This window comes from Montipora foliosa, chromosome 13 (genome assembly GCF_036669935.1).
Source record: "Montipora foliosa isolate CH-2021 chromosome 13, ASM3666993v2, whole genome shotgun sequence".
NCBI lineage: Eukaryota > Metazoa > Cnidaria > Anthozoa > Scleractinia > Acroporidae > Montipora > Montipora foliosa.
The window spans coordinates 31,759,208-31,779,558 of NC_090881.1; the positions used below are offsets into that span (position 1 = coordinate 31,759,208).

Genomic DNA, 20,351 nt, shown 5'->3' on the forward strand with positions numbered 1-20,351 from the left:
CAAACTCACGTTTTGCATCCACAACTGCTTCCCACGCAACTTGTCCCGTGAAAAGCTGATTACAAATTCTTAGACTATTTTCTGTAATTTGCTTAACAGGTGATGTCCCGTAGTCAAAATACTGATACCACTTGGTTCCCTTCTCTTGAAAACCAAAGGTCTCATTTTTTACTAAGAAAGAGCAAATTCTCTCGTAAAAGTGAAGAATGGTCTTGATGCCGAACTGGGTCCATCACAAATAACTGCCACCTTCAGAAGTCTTCTTAGGGTCAGCTTGTTTAGAGATGGAATATTTTAATACTACACGATAAACTACAGACACAATTGATTCGCGGCATAGCTTACGCAAAGCACGTCGTTTACTGAAAAACATAAGCAGGACAAATAATCACAAGCTACAGTAGACTTTTTAATTCAATGTTAGCCCAAGTGAGATAACTTTACAATCAAGGATTATTGGGTAAGTTCTTCATCGACGTAAACCGAAAACAGTTCAAAAATAGTGATACATGCCTTGCTTTTCAACCCTTTCCTTACTCACACAGTAGTAGCAAACAGCGCCTCCCCCCCCCCACCTCGATGAACGCTGTGCAACAATCTACGGGGGAAGGTGTTCATAATCCGGAGCCTAAAACTGACCGTCGATCTCTTCAAGGTTTTCTCAACCAATCAACACATCGTGACACCGCTTACGTCACATATGCATAAAATTTAAGATGTCCTAGATATCTATGAAACCAGAGAAAAGGATTATTGAATGTGTAGCTGTTTGCTACTACTAGTAAGCTTCTGAGGACGGTAAAACTGGTGATGGGAAATATTAATATTACGACGACGGATAAATAGCCGTGATAAATAACGATGCAGTGTAATCGACGTCGTCACTGCAGTGGTTTTCACTGCAGCAATTTCGAATCAGTCCTCATCTGTCACCTATGATTACGAACCTTATAAATACCTTAAACATACAGTGAACTAACATTATTTTACAATTTTCATCAGTTACGTTGCCATAATCTATTTTTCCTTCCTTTTTTCCGCTCTTTGGTCATCAAGAGACCAACCTATTTTATAGAAATCTAGAATGCTTCGAATTGAAAGTAGGTCTTACTAAACCTTGACAGTTTCCGAAATATTAGAAATATATTTTTTTTAACCGTTACTTCACCAAGAGACAAAAAGGACAGCGTTGTTGCACGAGAACTGATCCCATGCATTCAAGAGTGCGACATCAGTTGGTGATTCTCGCATCGCTCAAACGAGAGTGGAAATTTTCTCAAGTACCCTGTGCCATTGTTGCGAAGGAATCTAAAGGCCCATTTACACGGTACGATTTTTGGCGCATGCGACAAGCTTACGACAGACCTGCGATATGACTTACGATTGTCGCAGCGTTTTAAAACATGTTTCAAAATGCTACGACATTTTCTGACGAACGCGACAATCCTAAACGAATTGAAGGCCTCTCGTAAGCTTGTCGCATGCGACAAATATCGTACCGTCTAAATCGGGCCTAAAGAGCCAGAAAAGGTGTTTTGTCAATGCGATTTTCTCAGCAGTTCATTAGTACGACAAGTTGTGTGACTTGAAAACGCCAAGCCCTAAGCTATAGTAAAGCCAGAACGTGGAACTCTTCACGATACAGCCAACAGAAGAGAAACCTGAAACCGTACAACAAATCCATATTAGAATGCACACCATTGGTTGCTTTACAGCGTACAATTTTTCCACTTAATTAATAATAGGGGTCGATGATTTTTTGACGTTTCTGTTTGTCCATCCTCAAGTTTTTTGCGGAAGGTTTGAATACACCTCTTGCAAGACTGTTAACTAATGAGATACGGAATGTTCTTGCTAACTGACCACAACACTTACCACAAACTGATGACCTTAAAGCGTTTAACTCTGGTTCAGAGCTGGGTTTCTTTGAGTTTAAAAATTGGATGTAACGTTGCGCGTGCAGCTTCGATCTTATTTTTGTCCATATTTGGACATAAAATTGGCGTCCAAAAATCGCCAACTTTGTTGAAAAGATGTACAAGTTACACAGAAGGTCATGTGCTTCTGCACAGCGGTTAGTGTTTACAGCGGTTGTCCTGGAAAGTGCAGGACGAGTACGACTTTACCGGAAATCTACTCTTTTTGATGGCTGTAAAAATGCCAATGACCTGATTGTGAAAAGGACTCCATCGTCTCCCGCAATTATTTAACAACGATAATAAGTGGAATTTAATATACATTCTATAGATTTAGCCAAGTCTAGTAAAAGCGGAGCTGCGTTATAAACGATTCCCAATCACTCGCGAGTCCGCAGCCTTTCAAACAATGTGTTTCCACCTCCTACCTGTTGAATAGAGGGACATCCAATTATTTGCTGATCTTCCTCGGAGTATGTTTCCGCTACCAAGTCATTCATCTGTTTATAATACTCTTGAACTTTTGCCTGAAAAATTAAAAACCTCTAATTTGTTTCTATTCGAAGATCAAGTAACTAGTAACTCGAAAAAACGTTATGAACCGCCAACGCGACAATGGACTACTGGAGAAGGCGTAGTCGGAGGTGATTTAGCCTCTTCCTTCCAGTAACGTCGTTGTTACCATCATCATCATTTGTGTCAACGTCATCATTGTCATCCTCGTCATCGCCAACGTCATCGACATCGTCGTCATCATCATAACCATCATCGTCAACGTCATCAATGTCGTCACCGTCGTCGCAAACGTCATCATTCTCACCATCAACAAGATAGATTTAATAATTGCAAAGGTCTGCAATATTATTACCTTGACAGGTTTAAACAGGATGTATTCTGTGTCCTTATTGGCCAGGAAAAGAGCCATGCTCTGAAGTGTGCTGGTCAGTTTAGACTTCAACAGCATGTATGTCTCACTTACAACCTTACGGACATTCTCTAAAAGTCAAGGAGAGGGGAAGTTACGGGGAAGATTTTGGTGGGCCAGCGGTGAACTGAGATTGAACAGAATCGAATAGGGTTGAGATGCTGATCAAGGGCCGTGTTATCTGATAAAGTAAAGAGCCGAGGCCGATTGCGCAATCGGAAATCGGTATAGCTCTTCACATTATACGAAAGCAAATCACTGATTCATGCGCTAGATTTTCAAAATTCTAAAAGAGAAAGTGTATTTTTAAAAGAGAAAGTGTATTTTGATATGTTTTCGGGGAAAGCGGAAAAATAAAGAATATAGCAATAATATAAAAGTTGACAACTATATTATGGCATGATTAGATGTCAATTATCCAATTGTTGTCCTACAACTGGAAGATAAATGACATTTGATATGTCGATCTAATAAAAAAAAAATTACTGAACGAACACAGTTGCTTCGTGAAATACTCGTTCGCTAACACCGTCTTGACGCTTGTTGGGTGATGAAGCACACAGCAGGTTGTTGGAAGCTTTAAAATGTGTAAAATGTTGTATATATTCAAGAAGACATTTGTGCATTGCGCAGAGGAGAAGGAGGCTTTAAAAAGGAGCTTCTCCACAATAAGGGCTGCTCTCATACAACAAATCTGGACTTCTGCAATGATATACTAATATCCAACAAACAGTTTACCTGGTTTTGCAAAAGGTTGTTGTTTAAGGAAAGCTTTGGAATCCTTTCCTTCTTCTTCAGCAAGGTTCTTGATAACTGTGACCTATATATTATTGAACGGAAAGAAAATATAAGATGATTGTGAGATCCGGCTCGTTTTCTCCCCCATGCCCCATGGCTGACTACCTCCGAGGATGGGAGATTCAAAATTTATTCAAATGTCTTCGAAAAATGACATATTTGTAACACTCAGTGTTCTCTTCTCAAAACCCTCGGTAAGCACAGCTAATTAAATTTTGATGGAGACAGAAAAGCATGCGAAATACGAGCGTGCGCGAAGAGTCCCTTTCGCGAAGAGCCGAAAAGGGCGCCTCGCTTCCCTAAACGAGTTTAAGCGCAAGCTTAAGGGGAGGCGCGTGCACTCCAGTGCTTTTAAATGTAATTATCTCAATTCATCTTCCATAATTCTCTCACTGGTTGTTGTTTTTTTCATTTGCCTGCAAGAGAAAATGTTGGAGCTACAATCTTGGACAAAACTCTTGGGAAAAATTTTAGCTTAAGAATCATTTGGCACGCACTCACAAAATATCTTGGTCCTTCCCCCCTTCCCCCCATACCAATGTTGGAATTGTGATGCAAAATACTGTGCAAGCCTTTGGTCGCTTTTTAAAACAACATCGGAATGGGCGGGGCAGGGGGGAAAGTAGGAAGAATGTACTCTTTATCGCACAGACAAATTAAAGCGTCACATTTTCCCAACGAGTTTCGTCCAAGATTGTAGATAGATCAAGCGATGGTGAGACGGGCGCTTCAAACTGTCCGGCCAAGTTACACACACCGATGGTTTAAGCCTGGCTTTGTCGCGTCGTGTGCCATAGAAATCATCTAAAGTCTTACCTTTGCCAGAAATGCTGACAAGGGGGCAATGAGAGCTTCAGACACATTTTGAATGAACTGTTCACACACAATTCGGAGTTCGACGTCCACATCCTTTTGAAAAAAAAAAACGGAAAAAAATCGAGCAAAAGAATAAATAATAAAAAAAACTCTTCAACTCATGGGCGTACATCCCCCCATAAATTAGCTCTAGTTGCACAGGAAAGGAAACAAAGACATCATTGCCAATGAAAGTAAGAGCCACAAACTCACAGGAGAGACGCCATCAGAGCAACAACAACAACTACTGACATTCTCAATCCCTCTATGTAACACGTTATCAGCTGTTGTTGTTAGATCGGCATCTTATCCAGAATTTATCCGAAGAAAGGCCACTACTTTAAAATATTAATTTAATTACTTCGATTATTTTCGTACTATGTAATTTGTAATTTCATACCATGTAATTTTAATCGTAATTTATAGTATGTAAATGAAATTGTAATGCCATATCATGGAAATTGAGCGACTGCTGGCCCCTCCATTGCCGGATTAGCATTAGTAAGAGCTAGTAGCAATAGACCATATTCGTATTCTCGGTATTGGACTGGAACTAGCTTGCAATGGAGGCTAATGCGGGGGAATCTTTTCAAATGCAAATACTTTCTAATATATTCCCCCGCATTAGCCTCCATTGCAAGCTAGTTCCAGTCCAATACCGAGAATACGAATATGGTCTATTACCTTGATTAGAGTGGTTTTCAAATGAGTGTCGTAAAACCAAAACCAAAGTAATTACTTTAACCAATCAAAAAGGACGGAGACAATCCAGTAAACCAATCAAAACTCGAAGTAATTACACGTAGCCGACACAAAGCGTGGGAAAATAAGCACGCGCAAGCCACGATTGGTTTTGGTTTCACTTGAAAAAGTGGCGCGAGAACTTTGAACCAATCACTGAGTGAAGTAATCATAAACCAAAGTAATTCGCAAATTACTTTCGACACTCAATTGAAAACCGCTCTAAAAGATTAAAAAGATGAACAACTAAAAGGAGTATATTATAATGAAGAAGCGTTTTGTTGACCTTCCGCGAATTACTGCTTTGTATGCTCTGCACCCACCTTTTTTGAATCCAAGTAGTTTTCTGTCAGTTGAGGAGCTCCCTAGCAAACCACAAAGATAATATAGAACGTTAAATATTATTATTAAGCAATATGCCATCATCTTGGAAGAGAAGGAAGAAAAGGGCCCATTTATGTTACGTACGGATCGGATGGGGGCATAAACTGAGCAGCTCTTCAGGGAAATGATAACGATGATGAACTTTATTTAAGTGTCTAGTCTTCTAGCGCAGGGGGACTTATTCGAGACACTGTAAATTGAAATCAACTTAAATCAAATGTTGATATTTTTGAGGAGAGCGGAAAACCGGAGAACCTAGAAAAAACCTGAGCGGAGCAGAGTAGAGAACCAACAAAGTCAACCCACATATGACGCCGAGTCTGGGAATCGAACCCGGGTCGCATTGGTAGGAGATGAGTGCCCTCACCACTGAGCCAACAATTAGTTTCTAAGGACAACCACCTCACAAAAAAAATTTCCAAGTTAGAATATGCTCACGGAAATGTCCTCCAGGGCATTACTAAGGAACGCTGGATTGTGAAACTACGTTGGAGGAAGTTTAAACGCTTCTCTCCTCGATCGAGTTCTACCAGTTCGAGTTTGCTCCTTGTACTTAGAACAGTTTTCAAGGTTCCTCTAAAATATATCGGGCCCCCGAAGCTAGCAATTCAGTACTGTATGGGTGTATAAATATTAAGCTTAATACCACAAGTATAATCAAAGATCAAAGTTAATGATGAAGTGGGTGCAACATGATTCGAACGGATTTAACTCGCTGGCAGCCGAAACGTTTTGTTGTACATTAGAGAGGTTCTTTCTCCTCAAAAGCTAAAAAAAAAAATCAAAAAATTATTTTCTGTGAAAAGCAAGTCCCTTGATCTCCCCTAACCCGAATGAAAGCTTCGAGGTAAGACTTTAAAACAAGTAGGATTGGAAGGTGTAAGAGTAGATTAATTTTATCGTCGTTTCACCGACAAAATGATTCGCCCATAATCACTGAAGTCATTTCGCGAACACACAAGTGACGTTTTCAACTCACATCTAACAGAAACTCCAAAAGAGCATTACTACTACTGAGGGCAAACAATCTGTTGCTATGACTCCACAGTCCGTATGCAGCCGTTTTCATCTTGCTAAAATCGAGAGACATTTCTTTCACTGCAAAATCAACATCAAAAGGTGCAATTTGCTCTCTGAGGATCAACAGATGCTTGATCAGGAACAAGTGACCATTGACTGCATCCTGAGAAACAAACAGAAGCAAAGAATGTCAAAAAATGCCTAATGATAATGAACTTCAGCGGACACCGGTGGCTCAGTTGATTGAGCATGGGGCTGTCATGCGAGAGGTTGCGGATTCGAACCCTGGCTGGATCAACACTCAGGATCTTAAAATAACTGAGGAGAAATTGCTGCCTTTGTAACTTCATCTGCAAATGACTAGACTTTAAAGTCTTTGCAGATAAAAGGTGCAAGGATGGTGCAGGGGTGAGAACACTCGCCTCCCACCAATGTTGCCCGGGTTCGATTCGATTCCCAGACTTGGCGTCCTTTGTGGGTTGAGTTGGTTGGTTGTCTACACTGCACCGAGGGGAATTTTCTCCGGGTACTCCGGTTTTCCCCTCTCCACAAAAACCAACATTCGACTTGATTTGCGTTAATTGTTGGTTTCAGTTTACAGTGTCCCCAGTTAGTGCATCAGCGGAAGAACGAATAGACACGTAAATAAAATTCCTTTCCTTTCCCCAACTCCACGTTCATGAGTTCCCTGTGGGACGTTAAAGAACCCACACACTGTTCGAAAAGAGTAGGGGATGGAATCCCCGGTGTTGTGGCTGTCCAATACTCTCCAGTAGAAGTGGACGGCTTGGCAGTGATATCTTTAAAAAGGCTTATGGTACATGGGACCACCTAAGCAGAAACAGTCTTAAGTCAAAAAGGGACTTTACTAAGTGCTGGAAAATGTAGATGCAGATGTATTTAGTGCTGGAGCACTAATTGGAGACACTGTAAACTGAAATACCGGTAAGTAATTTAACGCAAGTCAAATCAAAGGTTGGTTTTTTAGGTGAGGGGAAAACCAGAGTACCCGGAGAAGAACGTCTTGGTGCAGAGTAGAAAACCAATAAACTCAGCCCACATATGACGCCGAGTCTGGGAATCGAACCCGAGCCACATTGGTGGGAGATGAGTGCCCTTACCACTGGGCTATCCCTACCAACACTTGCAGAGAAGATTGGGGCTCTGGTCCTTACAGTAGCAATGGTATCGGCATCAATAATGTTTGGTGAAAACTGAATACAAGAAGTAACACTTGAAACATGAGCTTACTTTTTAATCAATTTGTCACAGCAAACAGACCTTATCTCCCCATTTGATGCCAAATTTCAGTGAGAGGTTTTGTGATGGATCAAGTGTGGGGTCAAGTTTCACGAGCTTATTCAAGAGTTCATTTTTCCACAAAGTGTAACACAGATAATCATAGGGTGTTGCTTTTGTTTTGAGTTACTTTTAAATCAACAAAGATTGCGGCATTGATGACGACGATCAAGATAAAGGCAAGAAAGAAGAATAATGCTAAGTGATGATCTCAGGACTTGAAGGAAGCGTGAATACAATAATTAATGCGATAAGGATAACGAGATGGTGTGGATGGTAAAGAGAACAAGATTTAAGAAGATAAAAGAGATTGAAAACACAGTATCCACAATAGACCATATTCGTATTCCCAGTATTGGACTGGAACTAGCTTGCAATGGAGGCTAATGCGGGGGAATATATTAAAAAGTATTTGCAATTGAAAAAATTTCCCCTGCATTAGCCTCCACTGCAAGCTACAGTCTGTGACAAAATTCGTTGGAACAGTACACGACTATACAGATCTGAAGTTTTCGCAGCTCACTCTCTCCTCACAATGTTGTTTTAAAGCCAGTTTCTGAGCCCCAATTGCCAAAACAACATTGTGGGAGGGCAAGGTATTGTAAAGTGTTTCAACAATTTTGTCCGGGACTGTAGTTCCAGTCACATACTGAGAATACGAATATGGTCGATTTAGCACCTTTCTTTGTGTGATGAGTGCACTTGCTGTTTTAAGAGACTGGATGCAAAGTGATAAAGCTTCTTGAGATAATCCCTCAAATGTCTCTTTCTATGAATTGAAAAACAAAATCAAGGTTATATCATTATGCTTCTTTCATTGGCTCTTTTTGTGCAGGATTGGCACGTTCCTGGACCGTGGACTGTGCTAGTTCAGATGCACTTCCACTGAGTTCCAGGAGACTCATGGTAGCCGGGCCATTAGACCTGCTATACTGCAAGGGCAGACACTGTCCAAATGTGGCAATCTTGCAAATGTATCAACGGACATAGTGAATGTTAATTTAATAAATAAACAAAGAAAGAAAGAAAGAAGAGCTCCAAAAAAGAGTTAAAGCTACATGTGCTTTCAGTGTTTGGCCAATGAAGAAAAAGAACAATTTACCGAAATGCAACGGTAAAGCTTGGAAAGACAAACCAGTGTACGTCTAACTGTTGGGTACCACATTCCCTGTAAATCAGCAAGGGCTGCTGGCAACTCTGAAAAACAAAAACATAAGAATCTGCATCTCCATGTTCTTGACTCAAAGCTGTTCCTGCTTACATGGCCTGGCCTCTTTAGTATAATTTCATGTGCGTCTCTTATATTTCATACCAAGCTGGTCACCTTTGCTGGAGAGAAGATGTTAGACCACAAAACCAGGAATTCTGTGCTCTACTCTTTAAGAATAGAGTTGGTTTCATTTGTAGATACATCACAGGGTAACCATTTGCAGGTGAAATTACAAAGCAGGGCTACAACTTAACTCCAGTGCTTGGTGGCCAGCTTGGCCACATTCTTTGACTTCATGGTTGCCCAGGACACAATTAAGTGGCCCTGGAAGTAGGATGTCAAGAGGACTTTTAAAACGTCAGCAAAGCACTTTGGATGAGGCTGGAGTCACATGGCAAAAGAAAAATCAAAACTGCCCAAAGGCAACACTTTCTTCCTGTGTGTTGGAATGGCCAGACGCCATGACCTCCTGATGATAAGTACTATGATGATCAACCAACTGAGCAAAACGGTTGGTCAATGATAAGGCAGCAGCTAAACTATGCCTTACGTAACATTGTTAAAAGCCCCTTTCTCACCACTTGATTTTTTTTCTTCACCTTCAGGACTTTTCTCCTCTTTCTCTGCATCACTTGCCATCTAAAAACAAAAACACACAAATCACCATGCAAACAAAAATTGACACAAGGTTCAAGCAAAATCTTTTTCAGGTTTAAAAGTGTCTGTCGAAATCCGGATATTAGTGTCATTCAGGGCAAAATTTACAGGCGCGATCTGGCTACACTTCATTGTGTGACAACAGAATGTACGAAATTTAAAGAATGGGTATGGAGTGTAACTTTGATTGATATGTATCATGTAACGTGGAAAGAGAGAGATCGAGAAAGCAAAAATTGTTCTGTAAATCGAAAGTGAGTCGATTGTACTAACTTCTTACTAACCGAGCGTGAGGGCCGTACTGGGGAATATTGGCCCGCGGTCATAGCAGTACGGACCGAGTGGTTAGTAAGTAGTTTATTATATGGCTTTTTAATTACAAGCCATATAATAACATTTCTTATTGAAAGTTTGAAAGAGAATAGAATTAAAAGACTGCACACAATCCTTAAAGAAAGTGAAATGACAAAATTTTGTACAGTGTCTTCCCCTTTTAGGGAAACAGAATTGGTGCACTGGTGAGAGCATTCTCTTTCCATCCAGCATCAAGTGTGGGTTAAGTTTGTTGGTTCTCCACTCAGCTCCAGCAGCCAATCAAACAATTTCGTTTATATAATAAACACAGTGGTTGGGGTAGTTACATCTAAAGAACTAACCTGGCTATGTTACAAAATGAATTAGAGCTATTTACATACAGACAAAAAGAGATTGCCAAATCAAACTATTCACAAAAAATGCCTCAACCATTAAAAATAATTATAGTCTCTGTCAATTAGTGAGGCTTGAGGCATGTTCTAAAGGACATATAATTTTCTCTGAGTGTTCAGGTTTTACCCTCTTATCCAAAAACAACATTTTGATTTACTCCAAATGCAACTATGGATGTTTAAGGTGTAATTAATGCACCTGTGCGAAGGGAGGGAAACTAGTTGCTGGTGACAGGTGAGAGGACAACTGAAAAGTTGGATTCCTAGGTAGGATTCAAATCTAGGACTTCCATACCACGGTTAGATGCTCTCCCAATGGTAAAGTGAAGTAAAGGCACTTTATTTAACGTCAGTAGTTCCTTCAGTTATGAAACTGGTATCAATGGAAGCTGACGGTGCGCCCTTTACCTTTACCCCCCTCCCTCTGTCAGTGCTCTGTTTTACGGGTATTTAAAGCTATAGCTACACGGATCTGAGGAAAGTTGAAACAGACATTGAAGTCACTGAGAATTGAACCAGGGACCTCTTGCTCCAAAAGCCGCGCACTAACCAACTGAGGCCCGCCTGCTCCCAATGAGCTACAAGAACTTCTTCTAGTAGACAGGTGTTTCAGAGGTTATAGGTTTAAATCCTGCCTAGAACTCTGATTTTTCAGTCCTTTCATCTGTCGACAGCAAGTAGTTTCCCAACATTTTGATTTGAGCTGCTGTTTCTCCAGTTACTTGTGCTTGGCTTTATAACCTTGATCATGTCTGCTGTAGTGTACTTACAATAATAAGTTTCTCAGGGTATGCTAGGTCACCAGGGGCAGGTGAATATTTCTGGATGTCACTCTCAATGTATGCCTGTGGAGTCACATGGACAGCAATAATTACTTTAGTGGTAAATATTACAGTAGTTATGATAGACTCAACAAAATTACTTGATTCTTTTTGGATGAATGCAGTGGCATTCCATACTAAATAGTACTATGTGGAGTCCCGATATGTTACTATGACAACCACATGGATATGACTGACAGCCACCACATTAAAAAAAATTGCTGGCAGAAGGTTGGCTACTCTTAATACAAACAAAGTGCAAAAAGAAAAAAGAAAACGTAAAAAACACAAACAAGAGTATTACTTCTTCATAACTGCAAATCGACCATGAAAAGTTTGTTTTGTGCATTATAAGGCATTCTCTTACAAGTCAGACAGACAATACCAACGTGTATGAGAAGATGATGTGATTTTCTATATATTGATTTGCATTGATCGTTATGGGCTTGAGTGATTTTTAGAACTTTCAAAAGATTACTTGCACCTTTAATTCCAAATTGTAGTTGAGATCATGTGATTTTTTATACAAGTCCAAATAATTTTATCAGTATGTTACCTGATGATGCCTACCTGAGCCCTGTAGACCAATCGTTCTTGAACATCTTCCAACATTTGTAACACTACAAGTTCAAAAGCAGCTAGCTCCTCACCTTAAAGTGAACAACAACATCCGTTGGGCCTGGTCATTGTATTTGCTTTGCAATTATATGCACATATTTTTCATGGTTACTAAAACATGTAAAATACAGTTTCCTGATCAGCCAAGTCACAAGAATATATTACTTGCCTTTTTGTTGGACATGATCTTCAATCATCTCCACCTGCCATAAAAAAAAAGTGATGGCAAAACATGCATTCATTATTATACCCATCAAAATACTATACTTTTTCATTCTTGCTTCCTCATTTCTGAAACTATAAAATGTTGAATGCAATGACAATATTGAAGTACAATGAATTGGTGGGGTCAGCACCTTTACATAAGTATCCCCTGTGGACCAAGGCCACCACCTTCAGTTGCTTCAAATTCAAGCTATTCTTTAATGTAACCAGATTACCCTAAAAGCACTTCTTCTTTTTCTTCAACCACAGAGCCCACAATGTGAATATAAAAGCAAACTCCACATTTCTAGGCACTCTTTGTCTCGAGTTAACTACTTTTTTCATGAGACATGCTTATAAAAGACTAACCAAAAAGAAAAAATGCTCAAGGACTAAATACACCATTGCTTACCTTAAGTATTGTGCACAGTTCAGTCAAAGTTTCCATATGATTCATATGTATGATAACAGGACGTAGTGAATCATATAAGATACTACAAAGAATTTCTAATAATGAGCTGAAATGGAATTGAGAAACATTAACAAGTATATAAGGTTAGAAGAGTCAAAATATGAAGCCAGATTTTGTCTGACATTATACAATCCTGGTCAAAGTCATTTTTAAGTTATGTGCTTTGCATTGCATCAATGATTCCTCTGGCCTTTGTCATCCAATCCAACTATTACTCTAACTTAATAGGGCTGTATCCATGACAGGTTGACCAATGTGTCAGCAGACAGGTTGACTGACTTATCAGTGGAATAAGAGAGGTCACTCTCAACCAAGTAAAATATCCAACCACCTGATGACATTAACCATAAATTAAAAGTGATATTAACTTACTCTAGACCTGAACTAGGCTTTGAGAAGAAGTGATAATACAACTGATATTCATCTTGGCAGACATGAATCAATACTGAACAGCCTGCACGCACCTAGAGGCCAACAGAAAAGAAAAACCTAAGTCAACCAATATAAGTGCTTCAAGCTCATTTCAACTGCTAAAATGATACTTACTACATCAAAAGTTGAATATTCTCACCAGGGAACACGGATTTCTTTCATATTGCTTGGCCAATTTGTCGACAGCGTCACTGACACAGGGAGTCAATAACTGAGAGCGCTGTGACAGGTAACACTGTTGGCAGTCACTCAGAAGAGAGCCGTACCTGACAAATTAAATAGAAAAAACAATTTAATGAGTAGTACAATAGCCTTGGACAGAGTTCAGTGATAAGGAAATTCCATGGTAAGCCTGGAATGTTGTGTTGTTTTTATTAAAAGGATTTGTGGTAACTGTTGCCCACCCCTAGAACTTTGGGAATACTGGTATAAGCGTAACATTGTGAGGTTGATTGGGTAGTCTAGACAGTAAGAAAAAGTTTATATTCATCTTAGATAACAGATGACTGCAGAGACTCCTCAAGCCACTGACAAAGAAAATGTGAATTTGCAAAGCTACTGAATGTGAGGCTTAACTTACTTGAACTGTAAGTTAAAGTACACCTATATAAACTCAAATATTTTTTGTTCCTAATATAAATCTCCCCATCCACAGCAAACATAAGTATGTCAGCATTGTCAACCATAATTTCACTTTTTCTGTTCCATGCAAGCCACGTAGACTAGCAGTAATTTGTACCCACCACCATGATGTGAGAGGCATGGGTCTATTCTCAATTTCATGTCACAAACTGCTTTGCATTCCTCTTTTCAAAGAAATTTTGCATTGCAAAGCAGTTTGTGACGTAAAATTGAGAATAGACCTATGCCTTTTACATCACGATCGTGGGTCCAAATTACTGCTCCTTTTGATAACTGCACGTGTCTTGCCCGGCATATAAAAAACGAATTTGTGAGATAAGGCGCATTTGATCATATTCACATGTTAATTTGCGCCTAAGAAATATTAAATATTATTATTATTATTAAAATGGTAAAACATGTTTGCTTTTGGTGGGGAGATTGATCAATATTGTAGCCGAAAAATATTTGAGTTTAGGTGCACTTTAAGAGAGCCAATAATTTGGTAATAAAGTCAAAGAGTACTTACTCTGAGCTTAAGTGACTCCTTTGCTCAATCTGTTCCATTAAACTCTGAAAACAAAGAAAACTTGACCTTGTTAATCTCAAATAAGGATCGAAAATTGCACTTTATGCTTTCAAAAAAAACACTCGTTGATAACATAATTATTGTTACAAAATTTGAGACACTAAAACTTTTTTATTCTAGTGTCTCAGTACAGAAGAGATAATGTCATCAACCATTGTCACAGTGATAATATGCATGTTGTCTTGAGAGCAAGAATATTAATTAATTGTCTGATTTCCCGTTTTAACTAAAGAGAATCTGCATGTTTAAGGCTAATGCTTCCATCCTCTCAGAGACAAGGTTTACCTCATGTCTTAGTCCTTTAAAAAATCTCAATAATGCAATCAGAGACAACAGAACAAACCTTTACTCTTGGTGCACAAGTTCTGAATTTTCCATAGAACAATGCAAATGAGTTGTCAGAGGTATTGACCCCTTCCTGAAAACAAGCACAACATCCCACACAAGTCTTAATCATCACCTTACATGTGGACTGCACAGAACAACATTGTTTCACAGTGTTTAACACACTATCTTTTAAGACTGCTACACCTTATTACATTTTAGTCTGTTTAACGCCAAACAATTTTACTTGTACATGACACTGGTTCAGGGGCAAAGGGCTTAAACATTATAATCACATTAGGTATATTTTTGATGTCCTTTACCTTGTTTGCTAAGACTTGTGAAGTAGCATTTTTCAGCAAGCTTACAACATGAGACTTCACTTGATTGAGGGCTTGATTGAGACATTGTTTAAATCGTAAAAGATACACTGGACACTCTTTAAACTGAGGCTGCAGAAAACAATGTTAGATACTGACTGTTGATCTCTTCCAAATTATTTTTTTCCTTTTAGCAAATCGTTCAACATACATCTAAACTCCATAATTTACCAATGCGGATATTTTGTACAGGTTATTCATAGTAACATCTTATTGCAAACATTAACACATTTACCTATTACAGGATACAATAGGAACTTGCAAGTGACCAATAATAATACTCTTAATTACTCATATTATTATTACTCTTTTAATTTCTTCTTTGTCTAATACCGGTAACCATTATCATAATAAACAACATAAAAATAAAATACAAAAATATACTTAAAACACAATCAACAAAACGATGGAACAGGCTGGAGGCAAACCAGTTGGCTATTTACACATGCAGCTGGGAAATTGAACCAGGAAATACCAGGAACAAATTCAACGAGTGGTCAGAGCGGGCCTTGAACCTGGGATCTCAGGATCTTAAGGCAAGCACCCTAACCACTGGGCCACACTGACTCCCAAACAAAACAATGAAAACAAAGGAAAATCTAAACTAAACTGCTTAAAAAAATTTGAACCAGGAATTTTTCTGAACCATAACATATATTATACTGTCCACTAATGAATCCCTCAGTCCAGCCTAGAAATACTTCTCTGTCTTAGTTCAAGTGCTCAGAAAGACTTACATTGCTGGATATAAATGTAATACACTCGTCAAGTCTTGCTAACATTGGAACAAAGGACTCACTCGTCACAGAGAAAGTTGGGGAGTTGAGTTTCTAGGATTAAAGAAGATAAAAGCCATGATTGTATAAAAACACTTACGACTGAAACTCTTCTGGTTGAAAAAAAAAACACTAGTGCTCCTACAGCACTGAAAACTTACATGTCTAAGATGATCCAAGGCGTTAAAATATGACAGTTTATTGCTGATACTTTCAGCCATGTTCATTAGCTTAGTCTGAAAGAAAGCAATTCATTGAACAAGAGATTAGAATGCATGGCGTGAGAGTCTGAACAATCTTGAAAGATTGTATCAAAGTGTAGGCTGTAAGTTGGGCTAATGAAAGCTCAAGGCTTGGTGTGGAAAATCATAGCACTTGTTATAGGACCACTTTAAGGTGCTCGCACACTATGGGTCATTTTTCAGCTAGGGGTACATGAACCCAGAACATGTAGCCATGTAACAGTTTTAAAATCATATATTTCCATATAAATGTATATGTGGCATGGAGCGGGAACCTGTAGCGGGGACATGAAGCACCAACCAAATCACAACATGTACACACAGAACATTGAAATTGCACCATAAGCATGTCCCTGGAACATCTATCTATTTTATTCAAAGACTATGTAGAGAACATTTACGCGTCCCAGGGACATGCAGCTGCAAGGTGTTGCATTGTCTGAGTTCTTCATGTCACACGATTTCACACCGATGTTTTGTCACTGCAACATGTTACGCCAAAGTTCATTTGGTCGAACTTCATGTGACATGACTTGTTGCAGCAATGAATGTTGCAAAAAGGACGTTTTTATCACATGAACAGCTTGGGAACTTAGACTTAAATGCGAAATTTGCTGCTAATCTGGCTTGCAGATTGTCTAGCTCCCTTTCTGCGACATTCGTTGCTGCAACATGCCAGGAGAAGTTTGACTAAATGAACTTTGACGGGGAATGTTGGAGTGACAAAACATCGGTGTGAAATCGTGTGACACAAAGAACTCAGCCAATGCAACACCTGGCCGCTGCACGTCCCTGGGACACGTAATAACTGCAGTTGCGAATGTGTGTGCGTAAATAAGTTTTGTCCCTGCTGTGAGCCCCTTATAATAGTGCCTGCTACATCTCCACCTGTATGTATGAAATATGATTTGACTGCTGCTTCATGTCCCTGGGACATGTAATGGCTGCAGTTGTGAATGAAGGTGTGCAATTTGATGTTTGATACAGGCGCCTGCTACAGTCCCCTCGTGAACGAAACAGGAATTGATTGCCGCTACATGTCCCTGGGCTGGTCCAAAGGGCTGGCCCTCCGGCCCATACAATGCATCCCCTGGGCGGCACATAGATAAACTTCCTGATCTTCCTGGAGGTAGTCCAAAGGTGGATTGCTGAAGGGTAGGTTGGGGTATCTGTGGAATAACCACTACACAGGCGCAGACCAAGAGGGGCCCAGTGGGAGGGGGCACAACCGGCTTACCCTCTGATCAGGGAACATAAATATGATGTGCGTAGGAGCTGGGGCCCCGTTGGCTGTATTATGCATGACCCAGCAGATTGTGGATATGCTCTGCTGCTCAGCAACCCCTGTCTCAACTATGGGTTAAATAGTCAGGCAAACCGGGCTTGTTAGCTGGGCAAAGGCAACTGGTCTAGGAGATGGATGCTCCAAACTCAAAACCAGGCTATGGCAGTGGTGCTTGAAGGAGGCATTCCCTCCACACTAGCCGGCCAGCAGTGGGCTAACAACTCACTCTGGTGCTATTTACATGTTACCAAAACAAGCATCACTGATCATTATGACTTGCTGAGGCCATTTCCCTGTGGTACACCATGTGTGACAGGCGCTGTTGAAAGCCAAAAGGAAGACACCGTCCTGAAGAGGAAGTTGCTTTGAAGATTTGAAGATTGGAAGTTGGAATGTTCGAACCCTGAGACGGACAGGAAAGTTAAAAGAGCTGCCGCGTTATATGTATGGCATATATTTTTAAACCGATACATATTCTGGGGTCATGTAGCTGCAAAATGACCCCTAGTGTGCAAGCACCTTAAGTCCAATAAATTGTGAATGTGGCTTGCATCATGACTAGCATATGGTTTTTCCTGGAAGAGTCCTAAGCAAGGCCTGCTGTGTGCAAGTTGGACCAAACACTTGAAGGAGGGCAAAAATTTTTCAGAAATTTCTAAAATGATAGGACACAGTAAATGTTACACAAAACCTGATCCTGAAGAAGTTGTTCACAGGCCTCGTGAAGAGCTCCTGTTTTTGTGGACACAAGTAAATGTTTTTGCTTCAAATCCTGAAGGTGCTGCAAAGCTGCTTCAACCTCATTAAGAATGCTGTCACAATGAGTGCGATATGAACTCAGCTGTGCTGCGTATGTCCTAAGAAGATAGATAAAGGATAAATTCATTGTTTAGATTAGACTTCTTTGTTGGTGAAAACAAAAAGAGCTGTAAACATGTAGTTCTAAAACCTGTATGATGACTCCTGCTCTTGTTCCATTTTTGCTTCGACATTTGCAAACCAAGCAAAAAACTAAAGGGAGACAACACTGTACGTAAAAATGTGCAAAAAATTATTGTTATTCTATGAGCATGTGTTCATGCAAAGATGATAGATAGCCAATGAGGTGTGTTGCCCCAAGTTGGCTATAATCATCTCATATCCAACAAGCGCAAGTAGCATTTATTGTTTTATTTTTAAATTCTAAACCTTGGATATAATTGTGTTTCAAGCTGTCTGATTAGCACAACCAGTCTTGGTTATCAGCTTATGTACCTTGATGATATATATACCAATGACCTCATATGGAAACTGATTGAGTCAAGTGCTGCCAAGCTGGAAACTGATTGGCTTTAATGGGGACATAGTTTCTCAGTGAGTGATTAATTTCCAAGTGTCCAAGGGTTATATAGAGCCAATCTGGCGCTATATGCCTCATTGGTTGGCTATTTATCATCTCATATCCAATGTGCACTCATGAATAATAATTACTGTTAATTATTTACTTATTGACCCCTGTGAGTGAGACAGATTTTACTCTGTCTAACCCCAAACAATTTCACTTGTCAACTGGGGACATCCTAGTGTGCCTGAGTTGTGAATGGTTTTAAAATGCCCTCAAATTATGAATAAATCTTCTATACTTCATTTTGTAAAAACAAAAAACGTACTGATGGGGTAATAATTTGGATGGGGTCTAGGTGCTCCCATTTAAATAAATTTTAATGATAATAAAGTTCACTTCATAAGGGTAACACTTTACTGCTAAACAGATAAGCTTGTGGCCCTTTAAGTCTCCAAAGCCAGTACATTTGGCAACTATCTGGTATGTTGGCTGGGTTAGAAAAGAAATGCTAAAAACATTTCTGCAGAAGAGCCAATCAGAACATCTGTGGCCAGGAAAGAGAGGAGAAGGCAGGAAGGAAGTGGGAAGTTGATGTACAATGATTTTTAGGGGGATGACTACACCCGACCTGTTGCGCATTCTCAATCTTCTCTGATCCTAAATCAACTCTTGAGATATCCATTGCAGCCTCTTTGCTGCTGTCACTCAGAAGTCTCTTGGCTGGCAGATTTGTAAATTCATCATCTGGCAACTAAACAATAATGTACAACAGCTGACATAATTACAACTCTGGGCTCTGTCTTTCAAGTCAAGTCACAAGTTATTAGTCTCTTTATTTCATCTTCATACACCTCTTTACACATTAATACAAACTCAAAGTTTAAATTAGGAACAGCAAGAAGTGTGGGATTAGGTTATACAAAATGTACAGTTATGTACATTACTTCATACCATGTCATAGAAAATACAGCCAACCAGAATGCAGGAAAGCTGTTATTTATTCCCCAGTACTCCATCATACCTTCCCATCAATCACTGCAATTCAACAGTATCACACCCAAACTTCCCATCATGCTGGCCACTGTTATTTCTATGGCATGGTATAAAATAGTTATGCAACCCTTTCTTGTGGTAAACCATGAAATATCCCATTCGTCACTTGTCTTTTTTTGGGGTATTCCACGGTATGCCACTCGAATGCATTGTATAACTGGTATGTATATTACAGTAACATACAAAATATAAAGTATTGTATTGCCTTTGCCATAGTACTACAAAAAAATCACACCTTGATGGTAACTATGTCAACTATGCCAAAAGGACACAAACCTGGTGGCATAAACTCTCTACTCACGAAAAGGCTGGGAGCCACTTCAAAATTCATACATTTAATTATATTTCTTTTATGCCTTTGGAAGTCCAACACCACTACAAAAATTGGGTTAAATGTGCGAAGAGGTAAAAATAAGCTTATATGTATGTCTTCAGTAAATGTATTTTTACCTCATCTAAAAGAGGGCGATCGCTTGCAACAGTAGTCAGTTCTAATACACTATTTCTCTGCTTCTCCGAAAGAGGCGCCAGACTGAAATCTTTTACATCCCATTGGCTTAATTTTTCCCTCACTTCGGCAGAGTAGGTAGAAAATCCTCCTCCATGAGCCGCCATGTTGGCACTTGGAATCGAATTGCATTGTGGTCTACACTACGATACTGCATTAACTGTGGCAAGCGGGTTAACAAAGTAAATCA

General features: G+C 39.6%; 1 protein-coding gene across 1 annotated transcript; it reads right to left on the reverse strand.

Annotated features, from left to right (window-relative positions):
• Nucleotides 1–396: 396 nt before the first annotated feature.
• On the reverse strand, nucleotides 397–20,272 carry LOC137982592 (conserved oligomeric Golgi complex subunit 3-like). The gene is made up of 25 exons (XM_068829708.1): nucleotides 20,104–20,272; nucleotides 19,229–19,351; nucleotides 18,226–18,287; nucleotides 17,968–18,133; nucleotides 15,911–15,985; nucleotides 15,711–15,803; nucleotides 14,917–15,045; nucleotides 14,613–14,687; nucleotides 14,210–14,253; nucleotides 13,199–13,325; nucleotides 13,000–13,091; nucleotides 12,568–12,673; nucleotides 12,121–12,154; nucleotides 11,904–11,983; nucleotides 11,283–11,357; nucleotides 9,727–9,787; nucleotides 9,041–9,135; nucleotides 8,618–8,707; nucleotides 6,599–6,802; nucleotides 5,559–5,600; nucleotides 4,456–4,548; nucleotides 3,580–3,661; nucleotides 2,785–2,912; nucleotides 2,345–2,443; nucleotides 397–1,661 (listed from the first exon to the last, which is right to left on the reverse strand). Exons 1-25 carry the CDS (start codon nucleotides 20,266–20,268, stop codon nucleotides 1,635–1,637), a joined length of 2,367 nt encoding a protein of 788 aa, XP_068685809.1. The 5' UTR covers nucleotides 20,269–20,272; the 3' UTR covers nucleotides 397–1,634.
• Nucleotides 20,273–20,351: the final 79 nt, after the last annotated feature.

Coding starts and splice junctions, on each gene's coding strand:
- LOC137982592 (XM_068829708.1), bottom strand. CDS start 20,268: ATGGCGGCTCATGGAGGAGGATTTTCTACCTACTCTGCCGAAGTGAGG. Junction 15,804..15,910: donor CCTTGGATCATCTTAGACAT/GTAAGTTTTCAG, acceptor CTTTAATCCTAG/AAACTCAACTCCCCAACTTT. Junction 1,662..2,344: donor GATGTCCCTCTATTCAACAG/GTAGGAGGTGGA, acceptor GTACGGTTTCAG/GTTTCTCTTCTGTTGGCTGT.